Here is a 17,761-nt window from a genome sequence, read left to right as displayed (position 1 = left end):
CTTCACAGTCAGGACAGTGAGGTTGTGGAATGCACTGCCGGGTGATGTTGTGATGGCTGATTCAGTTAATGCCTTTTTAGAATGGCTTGGATGGTTTTTTGGACATACATAATATCAAAGGCTTTTATGATACTAAGCTCTATAGTTAGTATAGGCAGGGCCGCCATCAGGGGGTCACTGGGGGTACAGCTGTACCGGGCCCGGGCCTGAAGGGGGGCCCGGCTCGGCGGTGTTACACTTTTTAAATTAGCCTGGCCCCCCTTAACAGCGCCGAAGGTCACGGTGCAGCTGAAGATCCAAAGCAGCGCCAAAGACCTGCTGCTAAAAAATCAGTTAAAAAAAAGTTACATTTTTGTAATAGAACCATAAGCAGCATTACTAAAGAAATAAAAAGCCTAGCTTGAAGGTCAGTTAAAGGGGATGTTCACCTTTACATTACCGTATATACTCGAGTATAAGCCGACCCGAGTATAAGCCGAGGTACCTAATTTTACCTCTAAAAACTGGGAAACCTTATTGACTCGAGTATAAGCCTAGGGTGCATTCCAGTACACACTGTGTTGTGATGTCTGTATGTACTAAGGCCGCAGCTGTCATGTAAACAATATAAAAGCAGCAGATAGATGGTAGGGAGATTTTATGGAGGGAAAACACCTTTGTGATTTGGAGAGAGAGAGATAACACTGTAGTCCCCTATCAGCACAGTATTAAAGGACAAGGAAAGCCTATCAAAGATATTAAGTCATTGGACAGGCATACCTGTGCTGTGCAGTGCTGCACAATCCCTTCTGCATGAAGTCGTTTAGCTGTTTAATCCCATATGTTTAGAAAAAACATGGTTACTAGCAGGAAGACACACGCTGATGAGTGAGACGGTTAAATTCTTTGCATTCTTCTGTGCTGATAAGAGTGCCTGCCTGCTTCTTCCGGCTCGTCACAAACATCACAGGAAAGGCTCAATTCACAGTATGTCTGCCCTCCCTTCGGCTGCACCAATGGCAACTGAGTGACATTGTTACTATGGAGACAAGCTAAAGGCAGGAAGACACGCTGATCGTGAGACGCTTAAATTCTTTGCATTCTTCTGTGCTGATAAGAGTGCCTGCCTGGTTCTCCCGGCTCGTCTTTTTCATATACTACTGCAGCATTTGGCAAAGTGTATTCAAGGAACAGCGTAAGGAATGGATGTCACGCAAGGGAGGAAATATTGCTCATGCGCAGAAGCTTCTTTTGAAAGGAAGGAAAAAATGGCGCCTGTGTCGGAGCCCTCTTTTATAAAGGTATAAGATGAGACTGCAGTCAAAATATCCAGTTTTTGGTTAAATAAAGGTAGCGATTCAGTACAGCAGGGGATACTCTTCTACATATTTAAAACTTGTGTTGAAGTGTTTCCTTGTCCTTCAGGAGTATTTCATGAGCGTGGTTTGGGTGATTCTGTACATAGACCCGAGTATAAGCCGAGGTGCACTTTTTCAGCACATTTTGGCAGCTGAAAAACTCGGCTTATACTCGAGTATATATACGGTAACTGTTAGTATGATGTAGAGAGGGATATTTTGAGACAATTTGTAATTGGGTTCTTATTTTTTGTGGTTTTTGACTTATTTAGCTTTTTATTCAGCAGCTCTCCATTTCTGTAATCTGGTTGCCAGGGTCTAAATTCCCCTAGCAACCCATGCACTGATTTAAATAAGAGACTGGAATATGAAGTGAGAGTGTTGCTCCATTAAATAATGATATCAGTATGGTTGTAACAGATACAGATAAGGCAAATGTGTTAAATCAGTTCTTTTCTTCAGTTTATACAATAGAGGAGTCTGGGTTCACAGGCCCACTTTATAACTGCACGAATGGTTCAGCTCAATCTAGTCAGTGGCTGACTCAGGATATGATTCAAAAAGCTTTAATACAAATTAATGTAAACAAGGCTCCGGGGCCTGATGGCATACACCCCCGGGTTCTAAGAGAGCTTAGTTCAGTTTTAGACCAGCCCTTATTTCTGATTTTCTCAGATTCACTGTCATCTGGTATGGTGCCTATGGATTGGAGAAAAGCTGATGTTATTCCAATATTTAAAAAGGGATTACGATCTCAGCCTGGCAATTATAGGCCAGTAAGCTTGACATCTGTGGTGGGCAAATTATTTGAAGGCTTGTTAAGGGATCACATTCAAAATTTTGTCCTAATGAATGGCATTATGAGCAACAATCAGCATGGCTTTATGAAGGATAGGTCATGTCAGACGAATTTGATTGCATTTTATGATGTGGTAAGTAAGATTCTGGATAGTGGGGGGGCAGTAGATGTGATCTATTTGGATTTTGCCAAAGCGTTTGATACTGTGCCCCACAAACGACTGCTTTCTAAACTAAGGTCTGTTGGGCTTAATGAAGTCGTTTGCACGTGGATAGGAAACTGGCTACAGGATCGGGTACAGAGGGTGGTTGTTAATGGGACATTCTCTACTTGGAGTAAGGTTCTTAGTGGGGTCCCCCAGGGCTCAGTATTGGGTCCACTTTTATTTAACTTGTTCATTAATGACTTAGGGGAGGGTGTTGTAAGTAATGTATCAGTGTTTGCAGATGACACAAAATTATCCAGCCCAATTAATTCCATCCAGGATGTTGCATCCTTGCAACATGATCTTGACAAACTGACAATCTAGGCAGCTAAGTGGCAAATGAGATTCAATGTGGATAAATGTAAAGTCATGCACCTGGGATGTAAAAATATCCAAGCCACTTATACCCTTAATGGGACTGCACTAGGCAAATCCATTATGGAAAAGGACCTTGGAGTCCTTGTAGATGATAAACTTGGCTGTAGCAAGCAATGCCAGTCGGCAGCATCAAGGGCAAATAAGGTCTTGAGCTGTATTAAAAGGGGCATAGAGTCAAGGGAGGAGGGGGTCATTCTTCCACTGTATAGAGCACTTGTAAGGCCCCATCTAGAATATGCCATACAGTTTTGGTCTCCATCACTCAAACAGGACATTATTGTATTAGAGAGGGTACAGAGAAGGGCAACTAAGCTGGTAAAAGGTATTGAAAATCTTAGCTATGAGGAAAGACTGGCCAAATTGGGGATGTTCACGCTGGAGAAGAGGCGCTTAAGGGGTGATATGATGACTATGTATAAATATATAAGGGGATCATATAATAATCTCTCTAATGCTTTATTTACCAGTAGGTCTTTCCAGCTGACACAAGGTCACCCATTCCGATTAGAAGAAAAGAGGTTCCGCCTAAATATTCGGAAGGGGTTTTTTACAGTGAGAGCTGTGAAGATGTGGAATTCTCTTCCTGAATCAGTTGTACAGGCTGATACATTAGATAGCTTTAAGAAGGGGTTGGATAGCTTTTTAGCAAGTAATGGAATACAGGGTTATGGGTAATAGCTCATAGTACAAGTTGATCCAGGGACTAGGCTTCAGATGGGTTTTTTGCCTTCCTCTGGATCAACTGGCAGATAGGTAGTTAATAAAATAAAAAATAAAAAATTTGAACTCGATGGACATGTGTCTTTTTTCAACCATACTTACTATGTAATGAATAAGGGAGGACCTGAATCGAAAGATGATGTTTTTAGCGCTGGTGTCTGTGTGGACTTTTTAATGTGGTGTGGGAATGGGATCTGGGGTGGGCGGGGCCAGGGGGCCCAGAAAATTTTGCTATACAGGGCCCCGTGATTTCTGATGGCGGCCCTGAGTATAGGTATGGGTATATAGAATTTAATTAAAAGTAGTGAGGGATGTGTGTATGGATGCTGGGTTTTCATTCGGAGGGGTTGAACTTGATGGACTTTGTCTTTTTTCAACCCAATTTAACTATGTAACTATGTATTGCCCACCTCCAGGTCATTAATAAATAATGAAATGACGTGAGTAGCCTGGTTCATTTTTTTAATCATTGGGCAAAACGTTTATTACAGTTATCTCCAAATTCGTAGGACCTCTGTTTACTATTCATATAAGCCTTGTATGTGCTTTGATTAAGTATAGCTTTCAGCTGCAGTCTTTTATTTTCTAATTGAGTTGTTTTATCTTCTGTTCTTTTCACTTTATGCATTTGTTCAAGCTCTTGTATTTCCTAAATTAATCATCAATTTGCTTTTCTTTTTCCTTCTTTAGATTGCTGCCGAGAGCTGACCCCTAAGCACACATTTCTTTGTTTCCCATAGTGTGGCTGAACTAATATCTGTATCAGAATTTTCTCTTACTATTTGTTGAACCATATCACTAATCTTTTGTTTTGCCTCTTTTTTTGTATTAATAAATTATTGAATCTTCATGTAAGTTCTTTCTCAAATATTTAAGGTAAATCCATCTTAAAAGTAAGGGGGAAATGGTCCGAAAACAGACCCATACCTATATTGGCCTTGATTGCCCAATGCAGCCATGCTTGTGAAATGAATATATAGTCTATTCGTGAATAAACTTGGTGGGTTTTTGAACAATCGGTATAATCTTTGACCATAGGATGTAAAATTCTAATTTTTCATGCTTACTTAAGTATTACTTTTACGTATTTATATGCATGTTAGTGTTTTACTTACTCCCTTATAGAATTGCCTCTGCAACAGAATCTCAAAGGAGACCATGTTATGATCACTATTCCCTAATAGGGGAAAGAATGGCTAAAAGCCTGGAAGAGTGTTTCAACTAGGCAGGGGTGAGCTAGAGTATTATGGGTAGAGTAGACTGGACAGTGGGATTAGTAAGGGTTCATAGGGGAGTATGGGGGGCATACAGTTTACAAGCTAAGGAGATACCTCCGTTACAAGCAAGCAACTTGTAACTTAAGTTCTAATTCTCCATTAAGTAATGTAAATATCAGAGAGAAAGTAATATCCTTTCCTGGGGATAAAACAATATATTATTTTTTTCAGGGCAACCTGAACTTTCAAAATATGCAAGAATTTTGGTGTAATTCTACTTCTGTAAAAAAATATAGCCTTCTAAGTGTCTAATAGAATGAAAAAAAAAAATCATGTTTCACAAAGAGCAATCACATATATCAGAAACATCATTTATTTTATGTACAAGAACAGAGCCGATTTGGAAAGGTCTATGTCTCCTGAACGCGGCAATACCAAATATATATGGTTTTATGGAGATTTCTCACTTTTATAGATCAAAATCTACAAGCAGTACACTACCAAATTTCCAAAGCACCGCTCCCCAAACGGCATACTTCTGATTTCAAGGCAAAACATTCCACTAACAGTAGGTTTACCCTAGAAAACTACCCATTATGAGAAAAACTTTCCTAAATTTGGCGATTTTGGTGACATTTCCAAAAATCACACAAAATTTCCACCTTGCAGCATCGTATTTCCCACATACTTTTAGGTATCAAGACAAATCACCCAAAATATGAAAGTCTGGGGTCCTCTGAACAGTTTGATGTCCAATATGTATAGGTGTACCCAAGCAAGTGGCATATAAGGGCCCCAAAAGGAAGACCCCCATATGGTCTGTCATTTCAGGTACTGCAAAATCAACACATTTACATAGTTTTGGGGAGGGGTAGAAAAAAAGCAAGTTCACCCCAGAAAACTATATATTTTCAGAAAGTACACATACTGACAAATCCAAATTGGGTATGCATGTCTTTGTACTCCAAAGTACCAAGCCACAAACAATTCCTAAATTTGGTGATTTTGTGGACATTTCCAAAAAAACACCTCAAAATTTCCACCCTGCAGCATCGTATTTCCCTCATACATTTGGGTATCAGGAGAAATCACCCCAAATACTGTATGAAAGCCTAGGGTCCTCTGAACAGTTTGATGTCCAATATGTATAGGTGTACCCAAGCACGTGGCATATAGGGGCCCCAAAAAGAAGACCCCCATATGGTCTGTCATTTCAGGTACTGCAAAATCAACACATTTACAGAGTTTTGGGGGGGTTGGGCAAAAATAGAAAAAAGCTAGTTCATCCCAGAAAACCATATATTTTCAGAAAGTATACATTCCCACGAATCCAAATTGGGTATGCAAGTCTTTGTACTCCAAAGTACCAGGCCGAAAACCGCAATTTCTTACATTCTCACAATTGTAAAACACAAAAAATATTGATGCCAAGGGTCTACTGAACAGTTTGATGCCCAATATGCATAGATATACCAAGGCAGCTGACATGTGTGGACCCCAAATAAAAATAGCGCATATGATTTTTCTCCGCTGCCGATTCGCCTTCTGTGAACATAGACGCTTGACTTCATATTATGTGCCTCAAGACCCTTCTAACAGCAAAGACCCCCCAAAACCAAATATTTTCGGTAAGTACACATTTTGACGAATCCAACAAAGATAAAGATGTCTTTCTACACCAAACTACCAGACTGCAAATCTTTTCTAAAAAAATAGAGGTTTTTACAATATTTCTGAAAATCGCCTAAAAAATTTGCAGTTTACCACATTTTTACGCACAGAATGTTTTACTTACAAAGAAAAATCACCCTAAATATGGACGTCAGAGGTCTAATGAATAGTTTGATGCCCAATATGCATAGATTTACCTTAGATTTAAGTATGTGGTGACGGACCCCAAATGAAAAACGTGCATATGAATTTTAACGCTAGCCAACTCAGCTGCTGAAAACAGTACCCCAACTTTGCATTATGTGTTGTAAGACCCCCAAACTGTAAAAAGACCCCCAGAATACCATATATTTTTGGAAAGTACAAATTCTGACGGATCAAACTAAGTTAAATATATCTTTCTATATCAAAGCACCAAAAAGCAAAACTATACTAAAGATACATAAGGAAAAATAATGCAGGGATAAAATTGCAATAAAACCACAAAAATTGTGTAAATCAATGAAATAACAAAATGACTTAATTAGTGGCCAAAATCAATTACCCAATAGCCATGCTGCCAAAACAAATGGTTTTTAGGGGTAAAAAAAAAACACAAATGTGTATACACTTCTAAAAATGGTGTGACAGTTTGTAAGTGTGTATATAAGTGTAAAATGAAGTGCAAATAACTGTACATAACTTTACAAAAAAAAAAAAGGGGGAAAAAAAGAATCTCTACTAAACTGAGTGTGTATAGTGTGTAAATGAAGGCCACTTACTGTTCCTGGAGCAGGAGGGACAATCTGATTGTTGTAAAGTCTTGAAGCAACGTGTATGCTGAGTCACTGCAGCCAGGAAATGTGTGGGTGTCGCAAGTAAAGGAGAAAGAAGAAGCAAGCAGGAGGAAACTGGTGAGTTCAGCAGCTGCTTCTTTCTGCGATTTTAGGTCGGCCCTGTGACAATCCTGTTGCAGGACCGACATGACAGCCCCCCAGCCCTGTTGCCCAAGGGGCTGTCAGCACTGCTAAGTTTCTGCAGAGGCGGCTAAAGCCGCTGATGCAGAGATCACCACTGATTTCTACCGAACGTACTAGGTACGTTCTTGCCAGTTAAAGGCTGAAATAAAGCCATGCTCTAAAGAATCATGGACGGCACTTAAGTGGGTATACATTTCGACTGGGCAAAAGGTTATTATTGGTGTATGCTACAAACCACCTATGTGGTGTGACAAAGGAGGCCACTTCACAACTAGGTCAAGTTATTATTATGGGTGGCTTCAATTATCCAGACATTGACTGGGGTAATGGTGTTTTAGGATGTCTCAGCGTGTGGATTCTGCCTCCGTAGTGCACGTTATGTTGACGAAGATATGCTGTTAGGCTCTTCAAGGCTCGTCGTTTAGCTAGAATGGATGGCGCTAAGTCCGGGTATTTCTGAATCATTTGGTGTTCCACCTCGATCTCTCCTGATGGTTTTACTGCTTCCATGAGGTCTGCTTTAATGCGTATTTGTGTAGATGTACTATGACATCCCGAGGAGGTTCTGACAGTTGTGGTTTAGGTCTGAGAGCTCTGTGTGTCCTATCGATTTCTAAGTCCGCTTCTGAGCAGTCAGGGAGTAAATTTTGGAATACTTCTATCAGCAGTGGTTCTAGGTCCGTAACAGATTCTGGAAGTCCTTTGAGTCTGATGTTGTTACTCCTGTTTCTGTTTTTAATATCTTCTTGCTGGGATTCAATATTTTCAACCTTGTTAAATAAGTATGTTATGTCGTTTTCCACTTGATGCGAGTATTCTCTGAGATCGCTTATTTGGTGTTCTGCTTCTTAAAGTTTCCCAGATTGGCTATTTCAGTAGATAATTCTTTAGTTGTGTTAGCATGTTCTGCTTTGATTGCCTTCTCTATATTGTGGAATAGGTTTAATAGATGTTGTTTGGAGACCTGGCATGTTTCCCTGAGTCCTCAGCTTCTTCCTGTATGGGGTTTTCTTGGGATCGGTCTATATTGTATTTGTTTAAACTCTTGGGAGTCTATACTGTGTTTTTTTATTTAAGGTCCCATCTTTTATCTCTGGGGTATGTAGCTCGTATTCCTGCTGTATAGTATAGCACAATCTTAATAAACCTTTTACGCTTCCTTAGTTTTATTGGATTTGCTTATAGTGTCCTGGGTGGGGTAGGGGTCAAGCCACCTTTTTGTTAGTCAAACATAGGCGGTGAGGCTATATTCTGTTTTTGTTATATAACCTGAGAGTCCATTGAGGTTGGGTGGTCTGTGTAAGATTAAGTTGCGCAAGTTTTGTGAAATTGTATTTATTTATTGCTGTGCTATGTGTGATTCAGCATGGTGCTCTTTGGGTATGGGGCTATTGCAGTTGGTGTAAGTATTTTTACTATGCGCCCCACAGCTTTAGCGCCTTATGATCTTCGGCCTTTACTTTTTAACAATCTTTTGGGGACTGTGCAGTAGGGGTAATCTCTAAATCTGATGTATTCCACCTCTACGTGTCTAAAGTCTAAAATTGTATTCGAAGTGAGTAGTTGGCAGGAGGGATTTTGGTGTAGTGTACCGCCTCTGCTTAAGTCTGCCTAGACAATACAGTTCCCACTTGGATGCGTACCGTAACTCACCCCTGCGCAGTGGTGTCACTTATAGAGTGGTTAATTTGTGTGCTGGGAAGCTGTAAAAACTCTATGCCAAAGTATGCTTTAATGGCTGTGTAGCTTTGCAGTTGTACACAGTTTTTTGCGTTTCCGCTTAAAGGGGACCCGTCACCCAAAAAAAATATTCAAAATCCTATTTTATCACATTAGTCAAGCAAAATGAACTTTAATTACCCTATATAAATTATTTGAATCTTGTTTCCTTCAGTCTGGGGATTCATAATTATAACAAGCAGGCAGGAGCCGTTTTGTGCACACTGTTATTAAGAAAAGCCTTGTATCATCTCAGAATCTTGTTTGTGCACCAGAATGGGGGACCTGATGTCCATTCCCATGCCCTGGCTACACAATTAAATGGTAAAGAGAACGGGGAATATGAGGAGAGCAGTGACATCTAGGAAGTGCTGAATGGAAAGTGAAAGTAATTGTCTGCCCCGCCTCTGGAGGGGCAGACAATATTTGATGGACAGCTGAGATTTTTAAATGAGCTTACAACAGCTATGAATGCTTTAATAAAAAATAGAAATTGGATTTCATGTTTAATTTGAAAAGGACTTTTATTATACAGATTTTTGTGTCTGTGTGACAGGTCCACTTTAAAGCCTTTTCAAATTGGGACTGCTGTTGGTTATATAAGTAGTTAAGAAGTAGTGGGGATTTTCGATATTGGCTGTCTGCCCCGTGTCAATGATCACCCCTCTGTTATGGCGTCCTATAGACCCAGGCCTCCTCGTGGTTTCAGGCCTCACTGCCTGCTCTCCGGATCGGGTCCGCCTCAGCTATCTTCTGACGTTGTCAGTCTCTCTCCAGCGTATGCCTCTAGTATTCTGATCTTTGGGTGAGTTTGCTGATATAATACTCACTTTAGGCCCTGTTTAGTTACATTTAAGAGAGGAGCTGCTTATTGTAGGTCCTTCCCGATCTGTGGTTAGCCCCCCCCCCCAAACACTACATTTTTTGATGTGCAAGCTCTGCCAGTATTAGGGCATCTCTGTCACATGCTAACCGGGAAAGGCTTTTCACAGGGTTAAACAGAAGAAAAATGTAATGTCTTTAAAATGCTGGTTAATAAATATACGTTAGTATATTTGCCTTGTATGCAAGAAACACTGTTGCAAAGCATAACCTTTGTGGTTTGATAGAAGTGTTGGTGCTGAGGTTGGTAATAAAAGACATGCTTTTAAGGCAAATTAAGAAAGAAGGGGTGTGACCATTTATACCAGAGGGGGTCCGTTGGTGCATGAAAACAGGGAAAAAGCTGTTATTTTTTGTCTGTGTACACAACTGATGAACCAGCTAATAAAGGTTTCCTTCTTAATAGTTCTAGTAATACAAGGAATGATGAATGGGTCACACAAGAGGAAATTCAGTCCAGGACCAGATAGTATTCATCCTAGGGTACTAAACAAGCTTAGCACTGTGATTGCCAAACCGCTTAAAGAAGAAGTACACATTTTTTTTCTATCTATAAATTTACTCTAAACAGCCCCCCAGATAAATGTACCTTAGTGCCTGCTGCCAGTCTGCTCTTTTTCCTGTGTTATCATCAGCTTGTTTCCCCTTCTTCCTGTTGCAGAGTCAAGCCCCGCCCATTAGCTTACTGAGCTGTCCTCATCTCTCTGACTAGTCAGAGAGATCATTTGCATGCTGTGACATAGCAGGGAGGAAGGACCAGTGTGTGCATGAGCAGCTTTTTTTTCTCCTCATGTGCCACACTCCCTGCTCGTTCTGGTTCATTCCAGATCACAGCAGCACTGGGAGGAAGACCAGGAAGACTTCTCTGATACTGCTAATGCACTGTAGCTAAACTAACAGCCCTTTCTGAATTTATAATACATTTTATACTGCTTAGGATTGTTATGCCTGATCTTCCCTCGGGTTATGTAAAGAATAAAGTTTCTTTTTTTTAACTGTTTACTGAGTTTGATTAACTCATTAATGTGTCCCTTTGTTTTATTCACGGATCTATCACTTTAGCAAGTGAGGGAATACAGGGTTATGGGAGATAGCCCATAGTACAAGTTGATCCAGGGACTAGTCCGATTGCCATTTTGGAGTCGGGAAGGAATTTTTTCCCCCTCTGAGGCAAATTGGTGAGGCTTCAGATGGGTTTTTTGCCTTCCTCTGGATCAACTGACCGTTAGGCAGATTTAAATATAAAAAGGTTGAACTTGATGTACGTGTCTTTTTTCAACGTTACTTACTATGTTACTATGTATTTCTGTGCAAAGCTATGTTATGTACAAATATACCAGGCATTATACCAGCCAAGTACTAGTGTATGGTTATTAATATGAATAAAAATGTGTTCTTTTAAAAAAAAAAATGTACAAAACCTTTTTGACAGTAACAGAGAAGTCTTCCAGCTCTTCCTCCCAGTGCTGCTGTGATCTGGAATGAACCAGAACCAGCAGGGAGTGGAACGTGAGGATAAAAAAAAAAAAGCTGCTGGTGCACACACTTGCCCTTCCCTCCCTGCTATGTCACAGCACGCATATGATCTCTCCGAGAGATAAGGGCAGCTCAGTAAGATAATGGGCGGGGCTTCACTCTGCACCAGAAAAAAGGGAAACAAGCTGCTGATAACACAGGAACCAGAGCAGACTGGCAGTAGGGACATTTATCTGGGGGGCTGTTTAGAGTAAATTTATAGATAGAAAAAAATGTACTTCTCTTTTAATTTTTCAGGGTTTATGGAGGTCTGGCATGGTGCAGAGAGACAAATTGTTGTGATGCTATTCAAAAGGGTTCCCATTCTTAGCCTTAAAACTATTTGCCAGTTAGTCTGATATCAGTGGTAGGAAAGCTTTTTGAAGGGGTATTAAGGGATGAGATACTTAACTTAATTGCATATCATAATACTATAGAGTTTGTGTCAGCATGTTTTTTAAAAGAATAGAAAAGATAAAAGAACCTTGTTTGTGACTGTAATTTTATACAAATATAAAAGTTCTCTGATTTCTTACACCCATTATGTTTAGTTCTCAATATCTCCCAGGATAATTGTCCTCCAATGGTCACTTATTCACTCATTGAACGAACTTCCACCTATAATCCTTGTATGCTGATAACTTCCAGATTCAGGAAAACTGTCCTTCAATGGTCACTTATTCACTCATTAAATGAACTTCCACCTATAATACTCGTTTGCTGATTTCTTAATTAACATCACCCCATCAATTCCACTTATATTAGTTGGCTATTGGGTGCTATGTGCTCCTATTTCACATCTGTGCCACCGTTTGTACTATATAAAAGATTTTTTAGTTTAAAATAGACTTAAGTGTGAAGTGCTTATTTTCCACATCTGTCCAATTATTGGTTCACCAGTATTTGGTTTAATTAAAGTGCTAAGTCAATCAGTGCTTACGTGAATTAAAGTTTTTTTTAAAAAATCCTTCCAACCCCCTTAGTTCATTAAATATAAAGTGACCAGTGCATTAAAATGATTTCCAATTGATCTAGAATTGTTATCAAGTATCTCCTTAGTTAAGGATAAGTAAATTGAAAATTATAGTAGGTGGAGCTGCTCCCATAGAGTCTAGCTAGAATTTTTTCTATTGCCTGGGAGCACCACAAAGTTGGAGAAAGGCAGAGACTGGAGGGCTGTGGTCTCGTGTGTTACCTTCTCTATTCTGTAAAGGAGAATCTATATTTCTTAAAAAAACACAAACCCAACAGCTCTTGGAGTGAAAATAGATTGAGTAAAGAGTCAAGGAGAAATTGTTAAAATAATAAAGAATTCACCAAGTATATACCCAGTACCAATTATAAAACCAATAAGCGCGAGTCTTGCCCTTCTAATGATCATGTTTTTTTGTCTAAAAGATCTTGCCAAGCAAATTCAATTTTATGAGGAGGTCAGCAGGAAGCTCTACTCAAGGATGGCAGTGGATGTAATCTACTTAGACCTTGCTAATACAGTAACAGGTTACAGATACAGTAACACAAAGAAGGTTAACTGTTAAATTAAGGAGTACTGAAAGGGTCTGTACTTAGTGCTTTGCTTTTTCAACTTGTTTATTAACGACCTGGGGGAATTGAAAGTAGAATTTCTGTTTTTGTTGATGATAATACATTGTTGCCACTTTGCAGAGTGATTTGACTAAATTGGAAAACTGGGCAGCAAACTGAAATATGGGGTTCAATATTGATAAATGCAAGGTTATGTACTTTGGTAGAAATAATATTAATGTGAGTTATGCAATAAATGGCAGTGTGTTCGAGGTTTCTTTAACTGATAAGGATCTGGGGATTTTTGTAGATAACAAAGTTGTCTCTTTATAGGTCCCTGGTAAGACCTCACCTTGAGTATGCAGTGAAGTTTCGGGCTCCAGTCCTTAAGAAGGATATTAATGAGCTAGAGAGAGTGCAACTAAGCTGGTGAAAGGCATGGAAGATTTAAATTATGAGGGTAGACTGTCAAGGTTGGGGTTGTTTTCTCTGAAAAAAAGAAACAATAAAAGAAAAATACAGTGTTTTTTCAGAGTTAAACCTATTACATAATGAAACAATAGCCTTATCTCACCTCTGCATCCTCAACCAAGTTTTTGCTAATCCCATGCAGCCAAACTCTGCGACAAGGTGTCATAATAATCAGTTCCCAGTATGTTTTTCCTTCCTGACAAAGTCCACCCCCTGGCATGACTTCAGATCTGCACCCCCCTGGAGGAGACAATCACGCTGATTCCTCCCCCCACACACAGAAGTTGATGTCATAAAGACACACCTTCTATAAGAAGCCTGACATTTGCAATGAATTAGGCGGATTGTAGTTTAAATGTGACATTTAATCCATTAGTTTTTTTAACCTCCCCTCCACAGTTGCTTACAATAGGGATCAGAGAGGAAATACGCCAGTGTGAAAGAATACTATAAGCATAGCTATCATCTCAGCCATAAAACAGGGCAGGTGAAATATATTTTGTTATAAACATACAGTATCTAGAATCTCAGTCATACAGCATAAAGTATGGCACACAGGCAGGGTAGGACAGGCAGAGTAAGCAAACACACAGGGAGCATAGTATGTTATGTATATAACACAGTGCCGTTCGCTTAATAAAATCCAATAAAATTGATGCAATATATGACTTGGAATACAATGTGAATATAGTGAACAAAAGTATATATAATGAACTATACTGCTCACACTGGAGCATAGACACTAATTATTGATGCACCACTGATGTCACTCCTTAATTGATGTTTTTCCATTGGCTATAAATATCACCTTGTGTGTGGGGTGTGGTTGCCTTGAGAAAGTTGTTTTCTGTGTCACAAAACCAGATGCACAAATGCAGCTCTTCAATAATGCTTGTCTGTCTGCAAACAGAGATGTGATGCTTCTAGAGAATGAGGATGGGGAAATATGAGGAAGGGAACATGGGCGGGGCTAAGTGAATGTCACTGAACTGAAAGGACACTCCTACTTTCAGATTCTGAAAAGGCTTGATCTGAAAAGCTGTTAGAAATGAGTGATAAGTAAGTGTGTTTATAACACAAATTGGATGTAGTTTGGTATAGTTTTTATTGTACTAATTAAGGTTATATATATATATATGTGAGAAAATGGTATGGTGTATAGTTCATGATAGTCCTCCTTTAAGCAATATTAGCAATATTTTAATAAGCAATATTGTAGCTTTACAACAAAAAGTATGATAACCCTATGCCCTCATTTTATGATGTCTATACATTAGTATAATTTTTATTGCAGATTCTTTCGAGAATACCCATGAGTCTTCTGCACATAATCGTCAATTTCTCAGCTTCAACACAACCCCTTAAGACAAGAATGCTACTAGAAAAAATTACATCAGGTATCAACAGAGCCAAAACACCTCATGTCTGACAAAACCGAAAAATATCAGCAGGGTCTTTACTAATTGATATAGACCACAAAGTTCCAGGAGTAGGTCATTCACTATCCAAACATGGGACAAACAATGATGGTTAAAATACAAAATAAAAATGTAGAACAACAGTTGGAAATAAATTAGTAGCCACCAATGTGAGATAAATGGTATTGTATAATCACCTGTGGGAAGTACTGCACATCATTTCCAGACTGCACATGTTGTTGTGAACCTCCACTTAGAGTCATCCCAGTTGAAAGAGCAATGATATCATCATGTCCTTGTGCATGGCATAGCCTTTCTCGTAACTGCACAATGCCACCCTAAAGGACAAGACAACAATTAGAAAACATCAAAATTGATTGCAGTCAAATATTTTATTCTTGATAACAATACTCAGTACAGAATAACTGCACAGGTGCCTAAAAGTTGTAATGAATCAATAAACAGGAAATATTTTTATTGTTTAAAAATGCTTTAAAGTTTTAGTACAGAAACTATAATGAAAAAGAAAACAAATAATGGCATGCAGTGCCCATTGGCCAGGGGTAAACAGTACGTTTCCTCCTCTGACATATATTTTGATGCCATTGACTGCCTTCCATCGGGGTCTGCAAATGAACAAAAAGGCACAGCATCAGCCCGTCAATGCACACACAGAGCGAATTTTGTCATAAAAATGCATCCTTTCTAGTTTTCCCTCCAAAATCTATACATGTGTACTATGGTAGGCCAATGCTGTGCCTATTAGTCCACCTGCAGACTCGGGAGGAAAAGAGGGAATCATATTTACTCTGCTGGCATATTGACACAGCCAAGAAAACACACAGTGTGCCCCCTTGCCTTTCACTTATGGTTTCTTGTGCTTTTGCTTTTCAAGGATATTTTTTATACAGGTATGAGACCTGTTATCCAAAATGTTTGAGGCCTGGGGTTTTCCGGATAAGGGGTCTTTCTGTAATTTGAAATCTCCATTCCTTAAGTACCAGACTGATAAGCCTGAAAATGTACTTCTCTTCTAGAATTGTCAATGAATGTAAAAGGCTTTTCAAAACCAATGCAGAATGGATCCAGTACATTCTTGTTCTGTGGTCTCACAGATATGTCTGCTGAGTAAATGTTTTTAGAGGTGAGCATCACACAGTGTTATAAATTTCAGTTAAAGTCATGAAATTTATCCACAGCACTCTATTTTACAGCCATGTTTGAGCTTTCTTTCTTACTTGATGTGTGTCAGTGGGAAGAAAAGCCATAGCAGCAGCAAGACTGCCCTGAGCTGCCAATAAACTGGCATACTGGGTCATCTTCTGGGCCAGAATCGTTCCCACATCATTTGTGACCACTGCAGGGGATATCTGCACTGTTTTGCGTAGGATAACCACCTTTTCTATAAGATCCTGGGAAAGTATCAAACATGTAAAAAGAAAATGCATTTTGTTAATAAGACAGTCTTTCAAAATATTTTTGCTATATATATATATATATATATATATATATATATATATATATATATATATATATATATATATATATATATATATATATCCTATTACCTTCCCAGAGATTTTTCACTTGATATCTCCCCAGGGAGTTATTGAACATAGTGCAACTTGGGTGTTTTGTCATCTAGGCATTTAGTAGCTCCGTGAAATTGTGCCTTTTGGCATAGCCTAAGGCCATTCTGCTGCTAATGATTTCTAGCTTGTAGACAGCAAACCTCTAGAAAATATGACTCTGCAGACTATAATGTTAAAAGGTGGTTCACCTTTATGATAACTTTTAGTATGTTATAGAATGGCCAAATCTAAGAAACTTTTCAATCGGTTATTAACTGACTGGCCTGTGGGTTGAATAGATATTTTTTTTACGATGTGTCCATCCATGCAGCTCCTCTTATTTCTGGATTGGACAAAGAACCTTTCAGGTGAAATTTGCAGCATTAACAAACTAACTGCAATCTAAAATCACATGTACATTGTGCTAGAATTTAGTGGTTAATCGATAAACATACTAAGTTCTTAGTTAAATTAACAGATAGCTTATATCAAATTTAATGGCATATTAAAGAATCTTACCATACTCGAATATATATATTTAAGTAAATATTGACCCTTTACATCTCTTGCCTTGAACCACCATTTCTTGATGGTCTCTGTGCTGCCTCAGAGATCACCTGACCAGAAATACTACAACTCTTAACTGTAACAGGAAGTGTGGAGCAAAATACATCACTCTGTCTGTTAATTGGCTCATGTGACCTAACATTTATGGTTTGTTTGTGTGCACTGTGAATCCTAGGATCTCAGGGGGTGGACATTATTTTTTAAAATGGCAATTTTCTATTTATGATTACCCAATGACATACTACTATATTATTATGAAAATGGTTTATTTACATGAAGCAGGGTTTTACATAAGAGCTGTTTTATTCAACATATTTTTTTATAAAGACCTACATTGTTCGGGGGATATAATTTTACTTTAACTGTACACTGACCTGAAGGGATAAAGAGCAAGTGCTATCCTGAGCCTTAGTCCAACAGGAAACCAGCTTCTCTACATTGCCTGCACAGACATAGCAGAGACATGCCTGTGTCTGGAGTGCCAAGTCTCCTTCATTCTCCAGTCTGGAGCCCAGGAGATCTGCAACAGGACACAGAAAGATTTAGAACACAAAGCATGTATTCTGTATGGTTATTAATGATATATAAAAATGATAAAATAACATTTCAATTGGGTAAAGTAATAAAAGACAGTGAGCTTGCCCGGATGCAGTAAACATTACTAGTCACCTGTTTAAGAGCAAACAGGTTATTGGTTGTTACAGGTAACTGCACCTGGTCAAACGTATAAAATGTTTATTTGGAAAAAACAAACAAACATTTTTTTGTTGTTGTTCAGTCAAAATAATAAAGGTGGCCATATACTTGC

The 17,761-nt window shown here is 38.9% G+C and overlaps 1 protein-coding gene across 18 annotated transcripts in view; it reads right to left on the bottom strand.

The window, feature by feature from the left end:
* The window catches only part of LOC108711672 (protein transport protein Sec31A), a 232,555-nt gene that overhangs the window by 97,180 nt on the left and 117,614 nt on the right, over nt 1–17,761 (bottom strand). For all 18 annotated transcript variants that reach the window (XM_041591387.1, XM_041591395.1, XM_041591430.1 and 15 more), the window contains 3 exons: nt 17,328–17,473; nt 16,054–16,227; nt 15,013–15,153 (listed from right to left, as the gene is read on the bottom strand). In XM_041591387.1, the coding sequence (XP_041447321.1) occupies nt 15,013–15,153; nt 16,054–16,227; nt 17,328–17,473 (461 nt within the window). The remainder of the gene's footprint in view (nt 1–15,012; nt 15,154–16,053; nt 16,228–17,327; nt 17,474–17,761) is intronic.

This window comes from Xenopus laevis, chromosome 1L, assembly GCF_017654675.1.
Source record: "Xenopus laevis strain J_2021 chromosome 1L, Xenopus_laevis_v10.1, whole genome shotgun sequence".
Classification (NCBI taxonomy): Eukaryota; Metazoa; Chordata; class Amphibia; order Anura; family Pipidae; genus Xenopus; species Xenopus laevis.
The sequence above is the reverse complement of the archived record's forward strand: the minus strand, read 5'-3'. Positions and strand labels throughout refer to the sequence as shown.